This window comes from Dendrobium catenatum, unplaced genomic scaffold (genome assembly GCF_001605985.2).
Source record: "Dendrobium catenatum unplaced genomic scaffold, ASM160598v2 fragScaff_scaffold_1297, whole genome shotgun sequence".
Classification (NCBI taxonomy): Eukaryota; Viridiplantae; Streptophyta; class Magnoliopsida; order Asparagales; family Orchidaceae; genus Dendrobium; species Dendrobium catenatum.
This window is the reverse complement of record NW_021319759.1, coordinates 582,670-603,620: the sequence shown is the minus strand read 5'-3', so window position 1 is coordinate 603,620 and position 20,951 is coordinate 582,670. Positions and strand designations below refer to the sequence as shown.

Sequence of the window (20,951 nt, the reverse complement as noted above, 5' to 3'; positions counted from 1 at the left end):
CAAGAAGAGACCCCTTTATAAAGGTCTCAAAGCATGAAAAAAAAAAAGACTCATATGCCCCTTGGGCTACAATAAACACTACGCCTACCTAAGGGCGAAATCGTCACTAGTACATGAAATAAAAGATACACAAAATAAAATAACATGATAACATCAAAAATATAAGCTCCCGATCGTAGCCGTCGATCTACGATTCCTTCGCCGATAAACCTGCCTAAAATGTCTGTCGATGACCTCGTCAATAAAACCTCTCAATAAATGTATGGCTTCCATAGTAGACCTACCTGGCATGAATCCAAACTGATTTTGAGAAATATTAATATCACGCCGCAACCCACGCTCCATAACTCCCTCCTATAGTTTTACAGTATGACACATTAACTTAATTCATCTATAATTCGCGCATTCCTGTGCATCATCTTTATTCTTAAAAATAGGAATTAACACACTCATTCTCCACTCATCTGACATCTTTTTAGTATTCAAAATAGTATTAAAAAATTTAGTAAGCCAAGAAATTCCTTCATCAAGCATTTCCACATCTCTATTGGAATATCATCGGTCCAACAACTTTTTCACACTTCATTTTCTTTAAAGCCTCTCTAACTTCGATTTTACTAATATGCCGATAGAAAAAAAATCTTTATTTTCATTTAGGGTACTAAAGTAACTAAAGTCAATCGTATTTTTACATTATTCGTTAAAAATTTTAACAAAATATATCATCCACCTTTGTTGAATATCATCTTCTAAGAAAAGTACTTTTTAATATTCGTCCTTAATATACTTCACTTGAACTAAATCCTTACTGCTCCTATCTCTTTGTGTGGCTAACTTATACATATATCTTTCTCCCTCCTTAGCATCTAATATATTATATAAATCATTAAAAGCTAAGCTCTTTGCATCACAAATAGCTTTCTTAGATTTTTTATGAGTCTCTTTATAGCTTTCCCAATTATCAAAATTTTTACATCTAAATCAATTTTTATAATAAATCTTTTTATTTTTTATCTTTTCTTGCACATTTGGATTCCACCACCAACTATTTTTACTATTAAGAATTTTTTCCTTTGAAACTCCAAGCACATCTTTGGCAATATTCTTAATATCACTAGTCATTTTTTTCCACATAACATTATCATCCTCATGCACAGATAAAATCTTAAGATCTAAAATCTTACTCTCAAGAATATTTTTGTTAATAATCTTTAAATGCCCCCATCTAATCCTAGAAATTTATTTTACTTTATTTTTTATTATCTGCCCATTTATCTAAAAGTCCAAAACTAATAATCGATATTGGGTACATAAATTTTCATTCAGAATAACTTTACAATCTTTGTAATCTAAACAATCTAATTTTTTTGTAAGAAAATAATCAATATGCGTTTTACTATATTCATTTTTATAAGTTATAAGATACTCATCTCTTTTCTGAAATTAGGTATTGGCTATTAAAAAATCATAAGCTAAAAAAAAATCTAATATGGTCTTACCGCCTTTATTTGTCGTTTCAAACTCATGACCACCATGAATGCTTTTAAAATCGTTTACTTCTCTACCAATATATCAATTTAAATCTCTTCCAATAAAAACTTTCTTCAAAATATAACTTTTGTATTAATTCTTATAAGTCATTCCAAAATTTTAATTTTGAACCCATATCCAAACCTACTTGAGGAGCATAAACACTTATAATATTAACAATCTTAGCATCAACAACAATCTTTAAACCTATTATTCTATCTCAAATTCTGTTAATTTTAATAACATTATCCTTCAACCTCTTATCTATAAACACACCTACATCATTTCTAGTACGACTCCTACTTGAATACCAAAGCCCTACATGGATCCTGGTTGGGTACCCATGCTTTACTCTGCAGGTTTCACCCACCCACCCCCAGCCATGGTGACTTTCGGGATGCCTTACCCACCCACTTTCTATGCTTCTTGAAAGCAGTATGCCACTGACTGATGGCCTTAAGGCTTGTTGCCCTAACTCTGATTCCAAACTTTCAAGCCGTATATCAGAATTTACTGCAGTTGCAGTATTGTGGTTAAGTGTTGCACATTACATAGTGAGGATTGCAGTAATATAAGATATACGATGATTAACAATGTAAATCGATTTATCCCATGATGTTGAGTACCCATTCACAAGGCCATGGGCGTACCCATATCTTATGGGTGGGTACATGGGTGGGTGTGGGTAATTGGGTATGGGTACCCAATGCAGGGCTCTGATGAATACCATAGTTTATATCAAAAACTATCAATCTCCTTAGCCTTCTCTCCAACCCATTTAGTCTCCTGAATGCATAGAATATTTATCTTCCTATGAATCATATTATCTATTAATTCTATTAATTTTTCTATAAGGGAGCCTATATTTCAAGTTTTCATCCTAATTTTAGTTTCAGGACAAGCTTCTTTGCCCACATCCGTCCTTGATTTGAGAACCCTTGCCCATTTAACACTACACCCGTGCGCCGGTGCAGCGGCCCTTGCACACTTGTCGCTGTATTCAGGCAATACAGCACGTCGCTTCCAAGGGATACCCTAACATTAACACAATTTTTTAAAAGATTCATGCCATGATTATTCGATAAGTTTTACGCTGGTTGTCGACTACCTCATACAACCCTACACTTTTCTAATTCAGGACTTGGGACTTGGCAACGACTAGGGGTGCAAGTGAGCCGAGCCGGCTTGAGCTCGACTCGTTTATAGACTCGCGAGCAGAGCTTATTGAGCTCACGAGTCGAGTTCGAGCTTGATGAGACTCGGCTCGTGAGCTCGTGAGTCGGCTCGAAATTATTAAATTTAAATATTTTAAAATTATTAATAATAATTGTTTTATATAAATCCAACTTCCCGGTGTGTATTTCATTCTCAAATGCCGCGCATGGATTTCAATTTTCAAAATTAAAGTAGTCTAATCTGACAAACTTCAGCCGTCCAGCGGTCCAATCTCTCAGCTGAAGTGACTTGTTCATTTAAATAACCTACTGAATAATAAATGCAAACACTTTATTCTCCTCAATACTCTCTTACTCTCTCTCTCTCTCTCTCTCTCTCTCTCTCTCTCTCTCTCTCTCTCTTTTCCCGCTGCATTTTTAAAAGAATGCCGGAGGCTCGCCAAGTTCATATTTCAGAAGGCGAACCAGACCATATGGGAGGCTCGACGAGCTCAACAAGCGGCTCAAACTCGTTTAAAGTTGAACGAGTCAAGCTCGAGCTCAACTTTTGAGCTCGACTCGAGTTTGAGCTCGAGCTCGAGCTCGGTATTTGACAATTGAGCTCGACTCGAACACCTCCTGATACGAGCTCGACTCGACTCGTTTGCACCCCTAGCAACTACAGTGTTCAAAACCTCTTAACATGAACAAAAATTTTCTTCCCAATTAATATTAGGTCCTTGATCCCTAAGTGGGAAACTTGAAGTGACTGGAGATACTGACAGGAAATACTTGTATTCACAAGCATTCCTAACCAGTACAAGCACCACGACAAAGAAATACTTCTGTTCGCAGCAGTGAAACAGCCAAAACAGTGAAGAAAATGGATGAAATCTGAGAGAAAACTCAAAACACCGCTTGTATTCCACTAGACTATGAATAAAACATCAAAGATACAATTTATTCTTCAATCCGAGAGGAAGAACAACTTTCCAATCTCCGACAAAGCCAAGAGCCCAAGCAAGAAACCCTAGATCTCAAATCACAATTCAAAATTCAAGATAATCCCCCCATCCCTCCTATTCCGCCTAATTAATATGAAAGGATAATTAACACTTACTTAAACTACCCTTACATTCAAAATTTTCCCCCCAAATTTGCATTAAGCCAAGCAAGGGGCCCACCCAATGTTACTCCCCTCCCTGTTCTATTCCTCCGCCGGCTATAGACCTGGATCGGTCCAGGCTGGACCAGGTGGGTCCGGCTCCGTAACATTACTCCCCTCCCAAAAACTCACCTAGTCCTCAAGGTGAAACGAGGAAAATTGCTCTTTCATTCTTTCCAGCGGTTCCCACGTAGCATCGAAATCAGGGAGACCCCTCCATTTAATCAGTACTTCTTTATTCCCCTTTTTGTTTGATCGAACTCCTGCCAGCTCTAGTGGTTCTAGAACCACCTCTAAGTCCTCCGTTATGGTATGTGGAAGTTCTTCACTTGTTACGTGCTCCCCTATGGCCTTTCTCAGCTGAGACACATGGAACACTGGATGTATGGTGGCTGATGGGGGTAACTTTAATCGGTATGCCACCACATCAACCCTGTTCAACACTTCATAAGGACCAAAGTACTTGGGTGCTAGTTTATGATTCCTTCTTCTGGCCACTGTCTGCTGTCGGTAGGGTCGTAATTTCAGGAACACCTTCTCCCCCACTTCAAACTGCATGTCTCTCCTGTGTGAATCCGCCTGCTTCTTCATGATCTATTGGGCCCTCATCAGATGTTTCTTAAATTATTCCAGCACCTTGTCTCTGTCTTCCAAATACTGCTCGACTGACGACACAGGTGTACTACCTCTCCTAAAGTGCATCAGGGGTGGAGGGTCTCTTCCATACAACACTTTGAATGGGGTCATCTAGGAGGCGGAATGGTACGAGGTATTGTACCAATATTCAGCCCAAGGCAGCCATTTTGCCCACATATGCGGGGTCTCCGACACCAAACACCTCAAATATGTCTCTAAACTTCGGTTCACCACCGCCGTCTGTCTGTGGATGGTAAGCGGTGCTTCTCTTGAGGGCAGTGCCCTACAATCGGAATAGCTCCTTCAAAAACTGACTAAAGAACACATTGTCTCGATCCGTCACTATCGATTTAGGAACCCCGTGCAGTCTAATAACCTCCCTGATAAATGCTGCTGCCACTGACACTGTGGTGTAGGGATGTCACAGGAGGATGAAGTGTGCATACTTACTAAGCTTGTCCACCACCACCATGATGATCGTGTATCCTTCTGATCATGGTAATCCGTCGATGAAGTCCATTAACACCTCCTCCCAAACTTTATTTGGAAGTATCAAAGGTTGTAGCAGTCCTCCTGGAGCCATGGCCATGTATTTGTTTCTCTGGCACACTTCACACCTCGCCACCAGCTCCTCCACATCTTTATGCATCCCCTTCCAATAGAGCTATGCTGCTAGCCTTCTGTATGTCTTCTAAACTCCTGAATGGCCTCCAGCTGCACTACTGTAGAACTCCTGCAATAAGTGGGGGATATGTATGGAGGTTCGTGGCATCACAAACCTCCCTTGATACAATAATATCTCCCCCTCAATGCAGTAACCCGGATGGCTACTCTTATCCTTCCTCAAGTCCTCCCTAATCTTTCCCAATTCCTCATCTAAATTGCTTTCTTCTTTGATGGCCCCCCAGTCGACCATTAAAGGTATAGATAGAGCTATCTCCTGGAGCTCCCCCACACATCTGGATAGGGCGTCCGCTGCTTTATTTTCCAAACCCGGCCTGAACTGGATTTCGAAATCGTACTCCAACAATTTGGATAGCCACCGTTGATGCTCCTCCATCACCATCCTTTGCTCCGAGAGGTACTTTAAGCTCCTCTGATCAGTCCGGACAATGAAGTGTCGACCCAAAAGATAGGGGCGCTACTTTTGAATGGCCAAGACAATCGCCATCAGCTCCCTCTCATACACTGAGTTCAGTCTTGCCTTAGTTGATAACACTTGACTGAAGTATGTTATAGGCCTGTGGTTCTGCATCAATACTGCCCCAAGTCCATATCCTGATGCATCTGTCTCTACCACATAGGTCTAACTGAAATCTGGGAGAGCTAACACTAGTACTGTCGTCATGGCCTCTTTCAATTTCTCAAAGGCCTGGGTTGCTGCCTCTCCCCATAGGAAGTTGTCCTTCTTCAGCTGCTCAATCAACGGCCAGCAATGGAGCTGTACCCCTTCACGAATCGCCGGTAGTACCCAGTCAAACCTAAGAAACCCCTCAGCTCCCTTATGTTCCTAGGCCTTGGCCACTTATGCATTGCCTCAATTTTACTCGGATCTGCCGCCACTCCTTCTTGGAATACCACGTCCCAAGTACTCCACACTAGTTTGAGCAAAACTGCACTTTTTCAAATTGGCCTTTAATTGGTGCTCATGTAGTACTTCCAGAACCACCCTCAAGTGTTCCAAATGTTCCCCTCCAGTTTTGCTATACATCAGAATGTCATAAAAGAAGACCAGGACGAACCTCCTAAGGTACTGCTTGAATATTTTGTTCATCAAGAATTGGAAAGTGGCAAGAGCATTAGTCAACCCAAAGGGCATTACCAGAAACTCATAATGCCCTTCATGTGTCTCAAAACTATTTTTGGTACATCGGCTTCCTTCATCCTGATCTGGTGGTAACCAGATTTTAAATCTAACTTAGAGAACAACACAACCCCATATAGCTCATCAAGTAACTCATCAATCACCGGAATTGGAAACTTGTCTGGTACAGTGCCCTTATTCAGAGCCCTGTAATCCAAACAGAATCTCCAACTCTCATCCTTCTTCTTGACCAGGAGGACTGGACTAGAAAATGGGCTAACACATGGCCTGATGATCCCCGCCTCCAACATCTCCTGGATCAACTTCTCTATTTTGTCCCTCTGGATCTGTGGGTAACTGTAAGGGCGAACACTGATTGGTGTATCCCCTTCCTTCAAAGTAATGGCATGCTCCAATTCCCTCTGGGGTGGTAAACCCTACGAAGGTTGGAAAACCTCACTGAACTGATGTACAAGAGGCTGTACTGAGGAGGGAATATTGCCTTCTTCCTCAATTCTGATCCCTTCCAATCGGTGCAACTCCACCAAGTAGCCTCCCCCTTCCTCCTGGATGGTCCGGATTAGGGATTTGAGTAACACCCCAGCCTTGGTAAGCCCAGCATCTCCTTGGATCACCCTTCTTCTTCCCCCTATCACCAGCTCCATCCTTAATGTCCCCCAATTAATCTTGGTCTCCCCCAAAGTCTGCAGCCATTTCATCCCAAGGATGACATCCGTACTCCTCAATTCCAAGGGAAGGAAGTCTTCCTTCACATGGATCCCTTGAATCTTCAGTACTGCTCCTCAACAAACTCCTCTACCCATCTCCACCTTCCCGGTGTCCATCATCACCCCGTAACCTCCCGTATCCACCAGCTCCATCCTCAGTACATCAACAATCTGGGTGGAAATGAAATTGTGTGTTGCCCCACTATCTATCAACACCATAACCTCATGGCCAGAGATCTCTCCTTTCACCTTCCTAGTGTGACTCGAAGTGAATCCCACTGAGTTCAGAGAGACTTCTGCCACGTCCAGATGCAACTTCTCCTCCTCCACCTCGGGGCCACTCCCACCTCCCTCTTCGTCTTCCTCATCTTCACAAATGAGGAGAACCTGAAGAGATCGGTCCTTGCACCTACGCCCCGGCATGTACTTCTCATCACACCTGAAGCACACCCATTTTGCCATTTTCTCCTGCAGCTCCTTCTCAATTAGCTTTTTGAACTGTCCACCGTTGCCTCCTCCTCCCATCTTCTCCTTAGGTACTTCCTTCATGCTTCCGGGGCCTACCCCTTTTGCTCGTAAGAAAGTGGTCGTCGTCCTGTACGACCCCCTTGAATAGTTTCCCTGAGTCCCTCTTTCAGACTTCTTCTGGTCTTCCACCAACTGGGCCAACTCCATGGCCCTTCCTAGATTCCTTGGCTACAACACTCTGACTGCTGTTCTTATTTCCGGTTTCAGCCCGTTCATGAAATTCCCTTCCAAGGCTGACTCCGAGATATGATCCAGCCTACTAGCCAGATACTCAAACCTGTCCCAATAATCTGCCACAGTACCCTCCTGGGTAAGGGCAAAGAATTGCTCATAAATGTCTCCTCCCCCATCGGCTCGGAAACGCTCTAATAAGCATGCTTTGAACTCCGGCCAACTCCGGATAGGCTCCCGTCTGTCACGCCATTGATGCCAGGGCTAAGGATTTTCCCTCCAAGCACATTCCTACCGCTGTCAACTTTTCTTCCTCTGTCAGCCCGTTGACAACGAAGTAACGCTCCACCTTGTAGATCCAGCTATGGCCGTCTTCCCCCTCAAAGACGGGCATCTTCAGCTTCCTCACCCGTGGGTCTCACCCGTTTCTCCTGAATCCTCCGTAGCCTCCCATTCCTCGAAGATGAGGTGCTCCTCAACTGTCACGATCTTCCCTCCGGCGATTATTCTCGAACCCCTCTTCATACTCTCCCCTTCTTCCTTCAAAATCATCACCTTGACGCTGAATTCTTTCAAATTCAGCACCTCGGCGATGAAATTCTTCCCTTCTTTCTTCACAATCAGCCCCTCGACGCTGAATTCTTTCGAATTCAGCACCTCAGCGATGAAATTCCTCTCTTTCCCCTTCAAAATCAGCACCTCGACGCTGGATTCTCTCAAATTCAACACCTGGGCGATGAAATTCTTCTCTTCTTCCGATAAAATCAGCCTCCCGTTTGTCGTATCCCCTACTCATCTCCTCTCTAGAAAGCGGTTCTAGAGGGGGCATGTCGTTCTCCTCCTCCAGGATCTCCACCTCCGAATTCCTCCTCCCCCACAACGGGTTCGGATTTCCTCCCATGCCATGGCCGTCAGTGGTCTCTCTTACTTCCGATGTCGCCGAATTGGTCTTCATTTCAAGTAATTTCTTCATCATTTCTTCCATAACCGTGAACTTCCCTTTCAATCTTTCATTGTTGGAGGTGATTTGATTTTGAAAACCAAAAAATTTTCCTTCCAGATCTGATTTTAATTGTCCCAATTCACCTTCCAAGACTTCAACCTTCTTTCCGGCCATCGTCCTTCCCCACGGATCTCATGTAACTTACTTCCGGAAGCCAAAAGCTCGCTGAAAATTCAGAATGTCAGCCGCCTAAGGTTCCAAATCAAGGCTCTGATACCAATTTGATAAGAAATACTTGTATTCACAAGCAATCCTAACCAGTACAAGCACCACGACAAAGAAATAATGCTGTTCGCAGCAGTGAAACAGCCAAAACAGTGAAGAAAATGGATGAAAACTGAGAGAAAACTCAAAACACCGCTTGTATTCCACTAGACTATGTATAAAACAGCAAAGATACAATTTGTTCTTCAATCCGAGAGGAAGAACAACTCTTCAATCTCCGGCAACGCCAAGAGCCCAAGCAAGAAACCCTAGATCTCAAATCACAATTCAAAATTCAAGATAATCCCCCCATCCCTCCTATTTCCCCTAATTAACATGAAAGGATAATTAACACTTTACTTAAACTACCCTTACATTCAAAATTTTCCCCCCAAATTTGCATTAAGCCAAGCAAGGGGCCCACCCAATGTTCCGCCCCTCCATGTTCTATTCTTCCGCCAGTTGTAGACCTGGACCGGTCCAGCCGGCCCAGGAGGGGCCGGCTTCGTAACAGATACCTAACAGCCAATTCGACTCTTCACTTTTCCATTAGATAAATTTATAATTTCTTTTTTCCAACTTTCTCGTCCTCTCTTTGAATTTGATCTATGTTGGGAGGTGTGAAACATCAATGTCCATGTGTCAATAAATTGCAAACCAGTTATAGCACCTACATAAAGAATAATGATGACATAAGAAAAAAAAACCCTCATCTCTTGTGGGCCCTATGCTTCTAGGTTGTCAGTTACCAAACCTTTTAATCTCTAGAATTTTGGCATTTTTCTTGACATTTAAATAGATTATAAGTTGAATAGCTATTTTCACTCCTCTCCATGATATATCTAATGTACTAGATGCATCTAAATAAAAGCCATCAAATCTGAACTCATGCTTCATTTTATTGATGCAAGTGGATTCCTAGAGCTTGCATTGTATTGTGCATCAATCACTATCTTGCATAAGCAATGTTTCACTATGGCCTAAGATGAATGATACTTTACACCGTTCAAAATACATTAATTTTAAAAAAACCAATCCACGTCAGAACATGATAAACAGTATGAAGTTGGGAATACGCCCAATTAAATACTGGTTCTACAATTATCTGTTTCAATACTCAAATTAAGTACACAAGCTTCATATCATAATAAAGCCTAGAGGTAATGATAAATTTCAGCTTCATAAAGCATTATTTTTACTGATAAGCCAACCCAAGGAATAAGCATGATAATTGCAGTAACTTCACCAACTAAAAAGTGAATTTGCATCTTAGAAACTTTGACCATTTACGGCATAATCCCAAATTAGAGCAAAGCAGAAACTTACTGGAATGACATGGCTGGTTGCAAATCCTGAACAAATTGCGAGGCCATCTTCACTACAAATACCATGTTGCTGATTAAACTTGTAAGCGAACGCCGCATCTACACCAAAAGCTGCAGTGGAAGTAACCAACAGTGTCAAGAAACCCTTACAACCTCCCAAAAAAGGGGTGGAAAAGGGCCTAGAGATGCTTGACAATTTGCAAGAATGCTTAAAATAATGAATAATGCAATTTCGAACATGCTTATACCAAGAGATGGCACCCCATAAGTCTCAAAAAGAAGTTCAGCCATTTTACTCCTAGAAGAAATTGGATTGCAAATGCACTCTGTCATAAGTATGGGGTGATCCACCTGTTCTGCCCTCAAGTTCAACATAGCCATAAACATGTAAGTATGAAAACATAAATTAATAACTCGTAGACTAGAGTAATTTATACATCATATTGCTTCTACTTGGAAAACTCCATAGAACAACTTCAAAAATAAGAACAGTTGTACCAGGGAATTTCAAAGAATTAGTTCTGCAGTAAGCATTACTTAGAAAATGATAAAATGATCAAAATGGTCCCTTGACTTTTTATGAAAGACTAAAATAGTTCCTAACAATATTAAAGGACCAAACTATTCTTTTAATATAGCTGGAGATCATTTTGATCATTTATAAAGAGTCAAGGGACCATTTTTGTTCTTTTCTCTTTAGAAAATGAAAGGCCATTATATGATGCCTAATATAAGATGATGAGTCAGATAAATCTCACGCACAGCAAATCGCATGCAGTCAACCAACACATTCTCTCTCCAAAAAGTATCCTATGATGCTTAATAAACCTAGTTTTTTTTTTAAAAAAAAAAAAAAAACCAAAAATGGGCACGTGACATTTCTATTATATTTCTTAGGTTCAAAGAAAGGTTGCCCTACATCATTCTCCTCCACTTAACAAAGAACATGATGAGCTACTACATGTCACTCTTGCAAGTACTATGTTAGTGTGAAGTTTAATTTCATTAGCAATCTTGGATAATATTTTATCTTAATTTTTCAAGATTGGCAGCAACCAACTTAAGTTTTACTCCACCACCAATGACAAAACCACAGATAAAAAGTCCATGGATATTCATGTACCATTCAAGTCAATGGAAGCCCTTGGATGTGCATCATGTATCATTCCAGTGGCAATCTCTCCAAGTTCACACTGATATCCCCATACTCAATCTCATCACCGTCAATATAACTATCATCAATCTGTTAAATAGGACAGTAAACATCCTTTTTTAGGAAAACAAGTCAAAAGACACCAAAAATTCACATCTAAGCTCACTTACATGCTGATGATGGAGACCAAGTCTATTTCAGTAATGCTTTGGTTATAGAAAATAATGCTCCTATCTTATAGGAAGTTCTCCAACTCCACTACCTTCCTCGAACAATCACAGGAATTTATCTCGGAGGTATTTAATCAATCAGTACTAATGGATGCCCCAAGTTTAGCAACCTGTATTGCTAACTCATAGCATTGGATTGTTGCATACATCTACAGTTCTTACAGCTTCACATCTGCTCCAATTGCTGTATGAAGAGCAACAAATTGTCATGAAAGGTATGAGAGTCTACAACAGAGGAAGAGCCAACAAAGTTTTCCAATTACATGACTATGGTTCCACCATCCATCATGTCAAATAACCCCAGTTCTAGCCAAATTGGCTTTGTTACCACGTGAGAGCTAAATGTTGTCGGACGGTCGCCTAAATTTTGCAGTTTTTTGCCAAATGAATCTTTCTTGCCTCAACCTTTCTTTGATTCAACTAGATTACCCACTCTTAAATAATAGAAAATGGTGGAAAGAGGCACATATGAACACACTCTAGCTCATATGGGGGTCAATCTCCTAACCATTCTTCCACCATCTTCTCTCCAAAGATGACCAAATTACTCATATGTACAAGCGCACAAAAGTATGCTTTCTCTTGCACTCTGCTTTCTACAAGTGCATATCGCACAAACACTCCAAGTTGTGCTCCTTCAGCCAATGGAAGGTGATAATTGGTGGGTAGGGACTATTCAGGTGAAGATATAGTAAGTAGAACTGAGGTTCATACATGCACCACCTTGCCCGATCCAACCATACTAAGGGCGGGTAGTTGAGATTGGTGCGGAGGTTTACAACCATAAGCATAAATTGTATGGTTTACGACCTGCTAAGATTGCAATCACTTTCTATGTTACATATATGAACCAATGCATGGGATAAGCAACACTTGGTGAAATTTAAATTTTAAATTTCCCATGAAACACATCTATATGCATGATATTAAGGTATAGTAACATAGAAAAAAAAACATTCAGAACTCCTAGGGAGTAAGAATAAAAAATTCTAATACCTAAAATTTTGCCTATAAAAACTATTACCTAAGTTTCAAACTCCTGCCTAAAACTTCAAAAAAAAAATTATACAATAGTCTCATACATGTAAGAACCAATAAGTTAAAACAATCAAATTCCATTTCTGTCCTTAAACTCCATGAACATTGAATGCTTAACAGTAAGCATCCAGCAATAAATAACCAACAATAGTGGGACCTAGCCCACAAAGATGACTACACAAACCACCCAAATGACGTGGCATCCCCAAACAAGCACATCGATCGTGATTTCTCTTCCGACAATGGTGACAAACCAGGTTTGAATGTATTTTACCCGTTGATCAAACCTTGTTCGAACTAGATAGTGGTCTTACTTGTGCTTATATTTTGAACAACTTTTCTACTAAAGATGAATCAAGTATCAATATTCATGAGCTATATTGAAAAGATTTAAAAGAAGAAAACAAGTCAATTTGATGCTTCTGCATATACTGAGAAACAAAGCAAATGATTGATGGTTGAAAGAGCATCTCCCCAGAAGAACTCATAGATCTTATATATGAAGTTACATAGACTGATAAGAACCCAATTAAGCTTAAAGCTTAAGGAAATGTACCACTTTAGTGGAGCAAATTTTATGATATTAATTCCCAAGAGATTATGATATTGCTTTCTTTTTGAAAGAGATATTCATATCCATTCAGCATTTGTTCTTAGGTACAATACAACAACAACAACAACCCATAAAGCATTGCAGGTCTAACCACCATCTTATAGAATTTACCTATAAGTTTGAGTGGTACTTTTCTATCACATAACAAACCCGATGCATTCCTCCACGTCATTCATCCAACTTGAATTCTACTAATAATATCCCCATCTATTTTATCATCTCTGAACAACAAAACCAAGATATCTAAAACGTGCACTCTTATTAATGACTTGATTGCTCAAAGTCACAAACCCCCCACTAGATCTATTACTACTAAAATTACACTCAATGTATTCGGTTTTAATTCTACTCAAACGAAAACCTTTAGACGCTAAGGTTGATCTCCATAATTCAAATGTACCTTCAACTTCCTCTTTAGTCTTATAAAAAAGAAGAATATCGTCAGTAAAAAGTATACACTAGGGAACATCCTCATGCGAATCTCTAGTAAGAACATCCCTAACTAAAGCAAAAAGATATGAGCTTAATTAGGTTGATCCTTAATGTAATCCAACTAAAATTGGAAAATACTTGGTCAAACCACCTTGTGCTTGAACACAAGTAACAGCTCCAGCATTCATATCCCTAATGACTTGAATATAAGCATTATTAATCTCTTTCTTTTTTAGAACTCTCCATAGCACTTCTCTTGGAACTTTATCATACGCTTCCTCTAAATCAATAAATATCATATGAAGATCTTCCTTTTTCTCTCTATACTTCTTCATCAAACCTCTCAATAAATGTATGGCTTTCATAGTAGACATACCCGGCATGAATCCAAATTGATTTTCAAAAAAATTAATATTATATCGTAACCTATGCTCCATAACTCTCTCTCATAGTTTTAAAGTATAACCTATGTTGCACCAATACACCTATTTATGAAGGCTTGTTGTATCAGATGTGTCAGACACGGATACGCGTCTGAAACGACATCGATACGTGTCAGATACGGCAAAGCCATATCCAATTAAAATACTATTTAATTTCAAAACGACACGCGTGTCTGTTGAAAAACGAAAAATAAATAAATTACGCGTCGTATTTATTTCCATGGTGCAAGCGATGCTCTCTCATTTCCGAACCCGCGAGACGAAGTGTTAGGGCTCCTTCGTTTCTACGACTGGAGAGTGCATTCACGGCTGCAAGCGAGTTTCGTCTTCGTCATTTTGTCGAAGGAGCAAGAGAGGAGAATCGGTCAACGTTGAGCAGGCCAGGCGACCAAGGTCCTCTTTTACACAATCAATATAATATAAAAGAACATAAAAGGCCATTTTTTTAATTAAAATTTTGCCAATGAAAAAATTATATCTCCTTTGAGTCATTTATATTGATGTTAGTTTACTAGAAAATAGGATATTCGGGCATCAAATTATTTTGCATTTGTAATGCTTTGATTTTTGTTTCATGTATTAAAAAAGCATGTCATTGTGATTTGTATATCTTCTTAAATGGGAAAAAAGAAGTTTAACTCATCCAACAAAATAATTAGAATCATGCCATAAAATTCTTATTAGACAATGAGTTTTAACTCTTCCCTTGACTTGTTGATTATCTAACATTTGAGCTTTGTGTTTGGAGTTGTAACATTTGAACCGGCATTTTGTGTCAACCCATTTATTCTTTCTTAGGATAATGAGCTGTAGAGGAGGAAGACATGATTAAAGCGTTATTTTTCAAATGAATATGAGAAAAGAAGTGTCAATACAAATGTTGCTAAATTTTTTGGTAATTTAGAGGACTTTGGTGACCAAGCATCCTTGTGTGATAAGTGGAGAATTGATCCGAAAATGTGGTGGTTGATGCATGGCACTTCAGCACCTCTATTTCAAACAATCGTCATAAAATTGCTTCATGAAGTTTCATCCTCATCTTGCTGTGAAAGAAATTGGAGCACATACTCTTTCATCCAATCAATGAAGAGAAATATAATTGCTCCATAATGGGCTGAAGATTTAGTTTGTGCATACAAACATTTAGCTTCTATCAAGAAAAACTCCAACTTATATGGAAGGAGATAGCATGATGTCTGATGTTAATGGAAATGGATTTGAGTTTCTTGATAACATAGGAATATTAAAAATTGCTAATCTTTCACTTGATGAGTCTGAATTGGAAGCTATGTGATAGGAAATACTTGAATTCGCAAGTAACCCTAAGGGAAATACTTGAATTCGCAAGTAACCCTAAGGGAAATACTTGAGTTCGCAAGAAAAACTATCATTAATTGGAAAAAACAGTGAGAAATAAGCAAAATCTGGGGGAAAACAGCCCCCAAAACAATGGATTGCAACATGAGAATCAAGCCAAACAAACACTAGAACAAGATACAAGGGATCCTCAATTCGAGAGGAGGACCGTCTATCCCAAATCTCTAGACAAGGTAGTCTAGAGCCCAAGACGCCAATGAACTACAAATAAATTCAATTCAAGCATAAACCCCTTCCCCAAAAGCAACTAATTAAAGACAAATGACAATTACAAATTTCCTAAACAGCCCCCCAATTCAAAAATTCCCTCCAAAGCAAATTTAATTAACAAGTGGGCCCCTAAGAGCATCCGTCCCCTCTCTCCCTCTCTTCCATGGTTCCGCCCAGTTTAGGCCGCCTGCTATAAATCCAAACCGGTCCACTAGGGACCTGTTCAGCCGACCCAGGAGGAGCCGACTTGACAGTACTTCCCTCCTAAAGACTCACCTTGTCCTCAAGGTGAAAAGAAGGGAACTGATCTTTTACCCTCTCATAGGGCTCCCAACTAGCATCAAATTCGAAAAGGCCCTTCCACCTAATAAGCACTTTTTATCTGATCTGACACCTAGTAGCTCCAGTGGTTTTAATATCACTTCTAACTCTTCTGTAAGTGTAGCTAGCAACTCCGTACTAACTGTCTGCTCCCCTAGAGCTCTTCTCAACAGTGACACGTGGAAGACTGGGTGTATAGTGGCAGATGGGGGTAACTTTAGACGATATGTCAATGCTCCAATTTTGTCCACAATCTCATAGGGGCCAAAGTACCTCGGACCCAATTTCTGGTTCCTTATACGAACAACTGGCATATACCTGTAAGGTCGTAGTTTTAGGAACACTTTCTCCCCTACTTCATATTGTATGTCTCTCCTGTGTGTGTTTGTCTACCTCTTCATGATTTGTTGTTCCCGTAACAGATGTTTCTTCAGCTCTTCCAACACCTTGCCCCTTTCTTCTAGGTACTGCTCAAATGAAGAGACTGACGTACTTCCTCTCCCAAAAGTCACCAAGTGTGGGAAATCTCTTCCGTATAGCACTTTGAATGGAGTCATCTGCGAAGCAGTATGGTACGAAGTATTGTACCAATACTCAGCCCAGGCCAACCATTTGGCCCACTTCCGCGATGTTTTAGAAGCAAAACACCTCAAATAAGTCTCCAAATTTTGGTTTACCACCTCTGTTTGCCTGTTTGTCTGTGAATGGTAAGCGATGCTTCTCTTGAGAATAGTACCCTGCAACCTGAACAGCTCCTTTCAAAACTAATTGAGGAACACCTTGTCCCGATCAGATACAATCGACTCTGGAACCCTATGCAGCCTAACCACCTCTCTAATGAATAATGTTGCCACTGACACTGTGGTGTAGGGATGTCGTAAGAGGATGAAGTGTACATATTTACTCAATCTGTCAACCACTACCATAATGACCTTAAACCCTACTAATCGTGGAAATCAATGGATACTTCCTCCCATACTCTGTTTGGAAGTGCCAAGAGTTGTAGTAGTCCTCCCGGAGCCATTGCCATATATTTGTTTCTCTAGCACACTTCACACTTCACCACCATCTCCTCAACATCTTTATACATCCCCTTCCAGTAAAGCTCGGATGTCAGCCTTTTATAGGTCTTCTGGACCCCTGAATGACCTCCAAATGCACTGCCGTGGAACTCCTGCAATAAGTGGGGAATGTATATGGAGTTTCGTGGCATCACAAACCTCCCTTGATGCAAGAGCCTCCCCCCTTCAAAAGAGTACCCCGGATGGCTACTCTCACCTTTCATTAAATCTTCCATAATCTTCCTCAACTCCTCATTCTGCATACTCTCTTCCTTGATGGCCCCCTAGTCTACCATCATTGGTACTGAAATAGCCAACTCATGAAGCTCTCCAACACATCTAGATAAAGCATCAGCCATTTTATTTTCCAAGCCCGGCCTGTACTGGATTTCAAAATCATAGCCTAGTAACTTGGACAACCACCTTTGATGCTCCTCGATCACCATTATTTGCTCCAACAGATACTTCAAGCTCCTCTAATTCGTCCGGACTATGAAATGTCTCCCAATAGGTAAGGGCGCCACTTCTGAACAACTAAAACAATGGTCATCAGCTCCCTCTCATAATACCGACTTCAATCTAGCCCTGGTTGACAACACCTGAATGAAATAGGTTATAGGTAGGTGATTTTGCATAAGTACTGCCCCAACCCATATCCTGACGCATCTGTCTCTACTACAAAGACCTGGCTGAAATCTGGAAGAGCAAAAACTAGAACTATAGTCATGACTTTCTTTAATTTCTCAAAATCTTGAATTATTGCCTCTCCCCATAAAAAATTGTCCTTCTTCAGTTGCTCGGTAAAAGTCCAAGCTATGGTACTATACCCCCTCACAAACCTCCTATAGTACCATGTCAGTCCTAAGAACCTTCTCAACTCCCTTAGGTTCCTAGGCATAGGCCATCTCTACATTGCCTCAATTTTTGTTTGGTCGGCCCCCACTCCCTCCTCGGACACTACATGTCCCAAGTACTCCACATTGGATTAGGCGAAGCTGCACTTCTTTAGGTTGGGCCTCAGCTAATGTTCCTATAAAACTTCCAGAACCATCCTCAAGTGCTCCAGATGCTCCTCAGTTTTGTCGTACACCAAGATGTCATCAAAGAGCACCAGAACAAACTTCCTAAGGTACTGCTTGAACACTCTATTCATCAATGACTGGAAAGTAGCATGGGCTTAGTAAGCCCAAACGGAATCACCAGAAACTCATAATGTCCTTCATGTGTTGTGAAAGCTGTCTTTAAAACGTCTGCCTCCCTCATCCTGATCTAATGGTACCCAAATTTCAAATCCAGCTTGGAAAACATGACTGCCTTATACAATTCATCTAAGAGCTCATCAATCACAGGAATAAGAAACTTAGCTGGCACTATCCCCTTATTCAGAGCTATGTAGTCTACACATAACCGCTAGCTCACATCCTTCTTCTTGAGCAGTATGAATGGACTAGAGAAAGGGCTCATACTCGGCCTGATAATTCCAGCCTCCAGCATCTCCTGAATCAACTTCTCAATTTTATCCTTCTGAATCTGAGGGTAACAGTAGGGGCAAACACTGATCGACGACACCCCATCCTTCAAAGTAATAGCATGCTCCAATTCCCTATTTGGTGGTAGGCCCTGTGGAGGTTGAAAGACCTCGCTGTAGCTCTGTATGAGTGGTTGCACTTAAGAGAGAATGTCGCCCTCCTCTTACAATCTTACTCCCTCCAAGCGATGCAACTCCACCAAATATCCTCCTCCCACCTCCTCTATGGTTCTAATCAAGGACTTGAGAGATTATTCATTCTTAGATAGCCCTGCATCACCCTGAATAACCATTTGCTTCCCCCCAACCACCAGTTCCATCCTCAAAGTCCTCCAATTGACCTTGGTCTCTCCCAAGATCTGTAGCCACTTCATTCCTAGAATGACGTTGGTGCTTCCCAAATCCAAGGGAAGAAAGTCCTTCACTTGTACCCCCTGAATGATCAACACCACCCCCTACAAACTCATCTACCCATTTTCATAATTCCCGTGCCCATCATCACCCATTAGCCCTCTGTATCCACTAATTTCACCCCCAGCAGATCTACCATTTGGGTGGAGATGAAATTGTGGGTTGCCCCACTATCTATCAGCACTACCACCTCTCTCTCAGCTATCTCTCCCTTCACCTTCATAGTATGATTTGGGGTGAATCCCACTACTAAGTTTAGGGAGACTTCTGCCACATCCAAATGCAACTTCTCCTCTTCCTCCATCTCTAACCCGCTTTCACCTCTCTCTTCAGCTTCCTCGTCATCACAGACGGTGAGAACTTGAAGAGTTCCGTCCTTACACATATGCCCCAGCATGTACTTCTCATCACTTCTAAAACAACCCCTTTTCCCTCTTTTCCTATACCTCCTTCTCAGTCAATCTTTTGAAATTCCCCCCATTTCCCCCTCCTTCAGCTCTCTCCTTGGGCACTTCCTTCAGACTCCCTGGCGCTGTCCCCTTTGGAGCTAAGAAGGTGGTGGTCATTCTGTACGACCCCCCCTGAACTGGAAAAACTATTCCATCCGGTGAAAATACCGAGCAATATCGAGCATACCGAGTGTACCGAGTGCGCTGTACCGAGCACTTTAGTGATGTGGCGTTTTGGTATTGGTTTCCGGATGCATTCGGTAACCTGACGGAATAATTACTCCCTGAACTGCTCCCCCTAGCCCCTTTCTCCAGCTACTTCTGATCCTCCACCAACTGGGCTAGCTCCATGGCCTCCCCTATGTCTCTTAGCCTCATCACCCTAACCGCTACCCGTATCTCCGATTTCAGCCTCTTCATAAAATTCCCCTCTAATACTATCTCAGAGAGCTGGTCTAATCTGCTGGCCAGGTACTCGAACTTGTCACGATATTTTTCTACCGTCCCCTCCTGTGCCAAGGCAAATAATTGCTCATAGAAGTCTCCTTCCCTTTCAATTCGGAAATATTCTAGTAAGCATTCTTTAAAACTCCCTCCAGCTCCGGATGGGCTGCCTCATGTCTCGCCATTGGTACCATGTTAGTGCCTTTCCCTCTAAACACAGTCCGGCCGCAATTAGTTTTTCTTCCTCCGTCAACTGACGGTGAAATATTGTTCCACCTCGTAGATCCATCCATGGCCATCCTCGCCCTCAAAGATGGGCATCTTTAGCTTCCTCACCCTTGAGTCACCCTGGTGGCCTCTGAATCCTCCATAACCTCCCATTCCACGAGGAAATGCTCCCTAGTTGTCACAATCTTCCCTCCGATGATCATAACCATTCCCTTCATCTCCCCCTCTTCTTTTTTCAAAATCAGCACATCTGTAGTGGAAATCTTCCCTTCTCCCCACAAAATCAACACCCCTCCTTTCGTAGCTCATACTCATCTCCTTCCTAGAAAGGGGTTCTAGAGGCGGCATGCCATCCTCTCCCTCAAGAATCTCCACTTCCGGATTTTTCCTCCCCCTAAATGGGGTTCGGATTCCCTCCTCCCATGGCTGCCGGTGTTCTCCCTTGCTTCCGATGTCGCCGGATTGTTTTTCACTGCTAGTATTTTCTTCAACATCTCTTCCATCAAGGCGAACTTCCCTTCTATCTTTTCTTTATTGGATGTAATCTGATTTTGAAAATAAGAAATTTTCTCCAAATCTGATTTTAGTTGCCCGATTTCTCCTTCCAAGACTTCAACCTTCTTCCCGGCCATCTTCCTTCCCAAGAATCACAAGAGATCTTCTTCCAGATGCGAAAAAACTATTGAAATTACAGAATTTCAGCCGCCGATGGTCCCAAGACGATGCTCTGATACCAATTTGATAGGAAATACTTTAGTTCGCAAG

The 20,951-nt window shown here is 41.2% G+C and overlaps 1 protein-coding gene across 3 annotated transcripts in view; it reads right to left on the bottom strand.

Moving 5' to 3' along the window:
• The window catches only part of LOC110108896 (actin-related protein 5), a 53,903-nt gene that overhangs the window by 24,716 nt on the left and 8,236 nt on the right, over positions 1-20,951 (bottom strand). For 2 of the 3 annotated variants that reach the window (XM_020839748.2, XM_020839747.2), the window contains exons 5-6: positions 10,497-10,599; positions 10,250-10,359 (exon numbers count right to left, since the gene is read on the bottom strand). In XM_020839748.2, the coding sequence (XP_020695407.1) occupies positions 10,250-10,359; positions 10,497-10,599 (213 nt within the window). Of the gene's footprint in view, positions 1-10,249; positions 10,360-10,496; positions 10,605-11,371; positions 11,495-20,951 lie in introns of those variants that run through there. The other variant, XM_028699469.1, reaches the window with a different exon arrangement.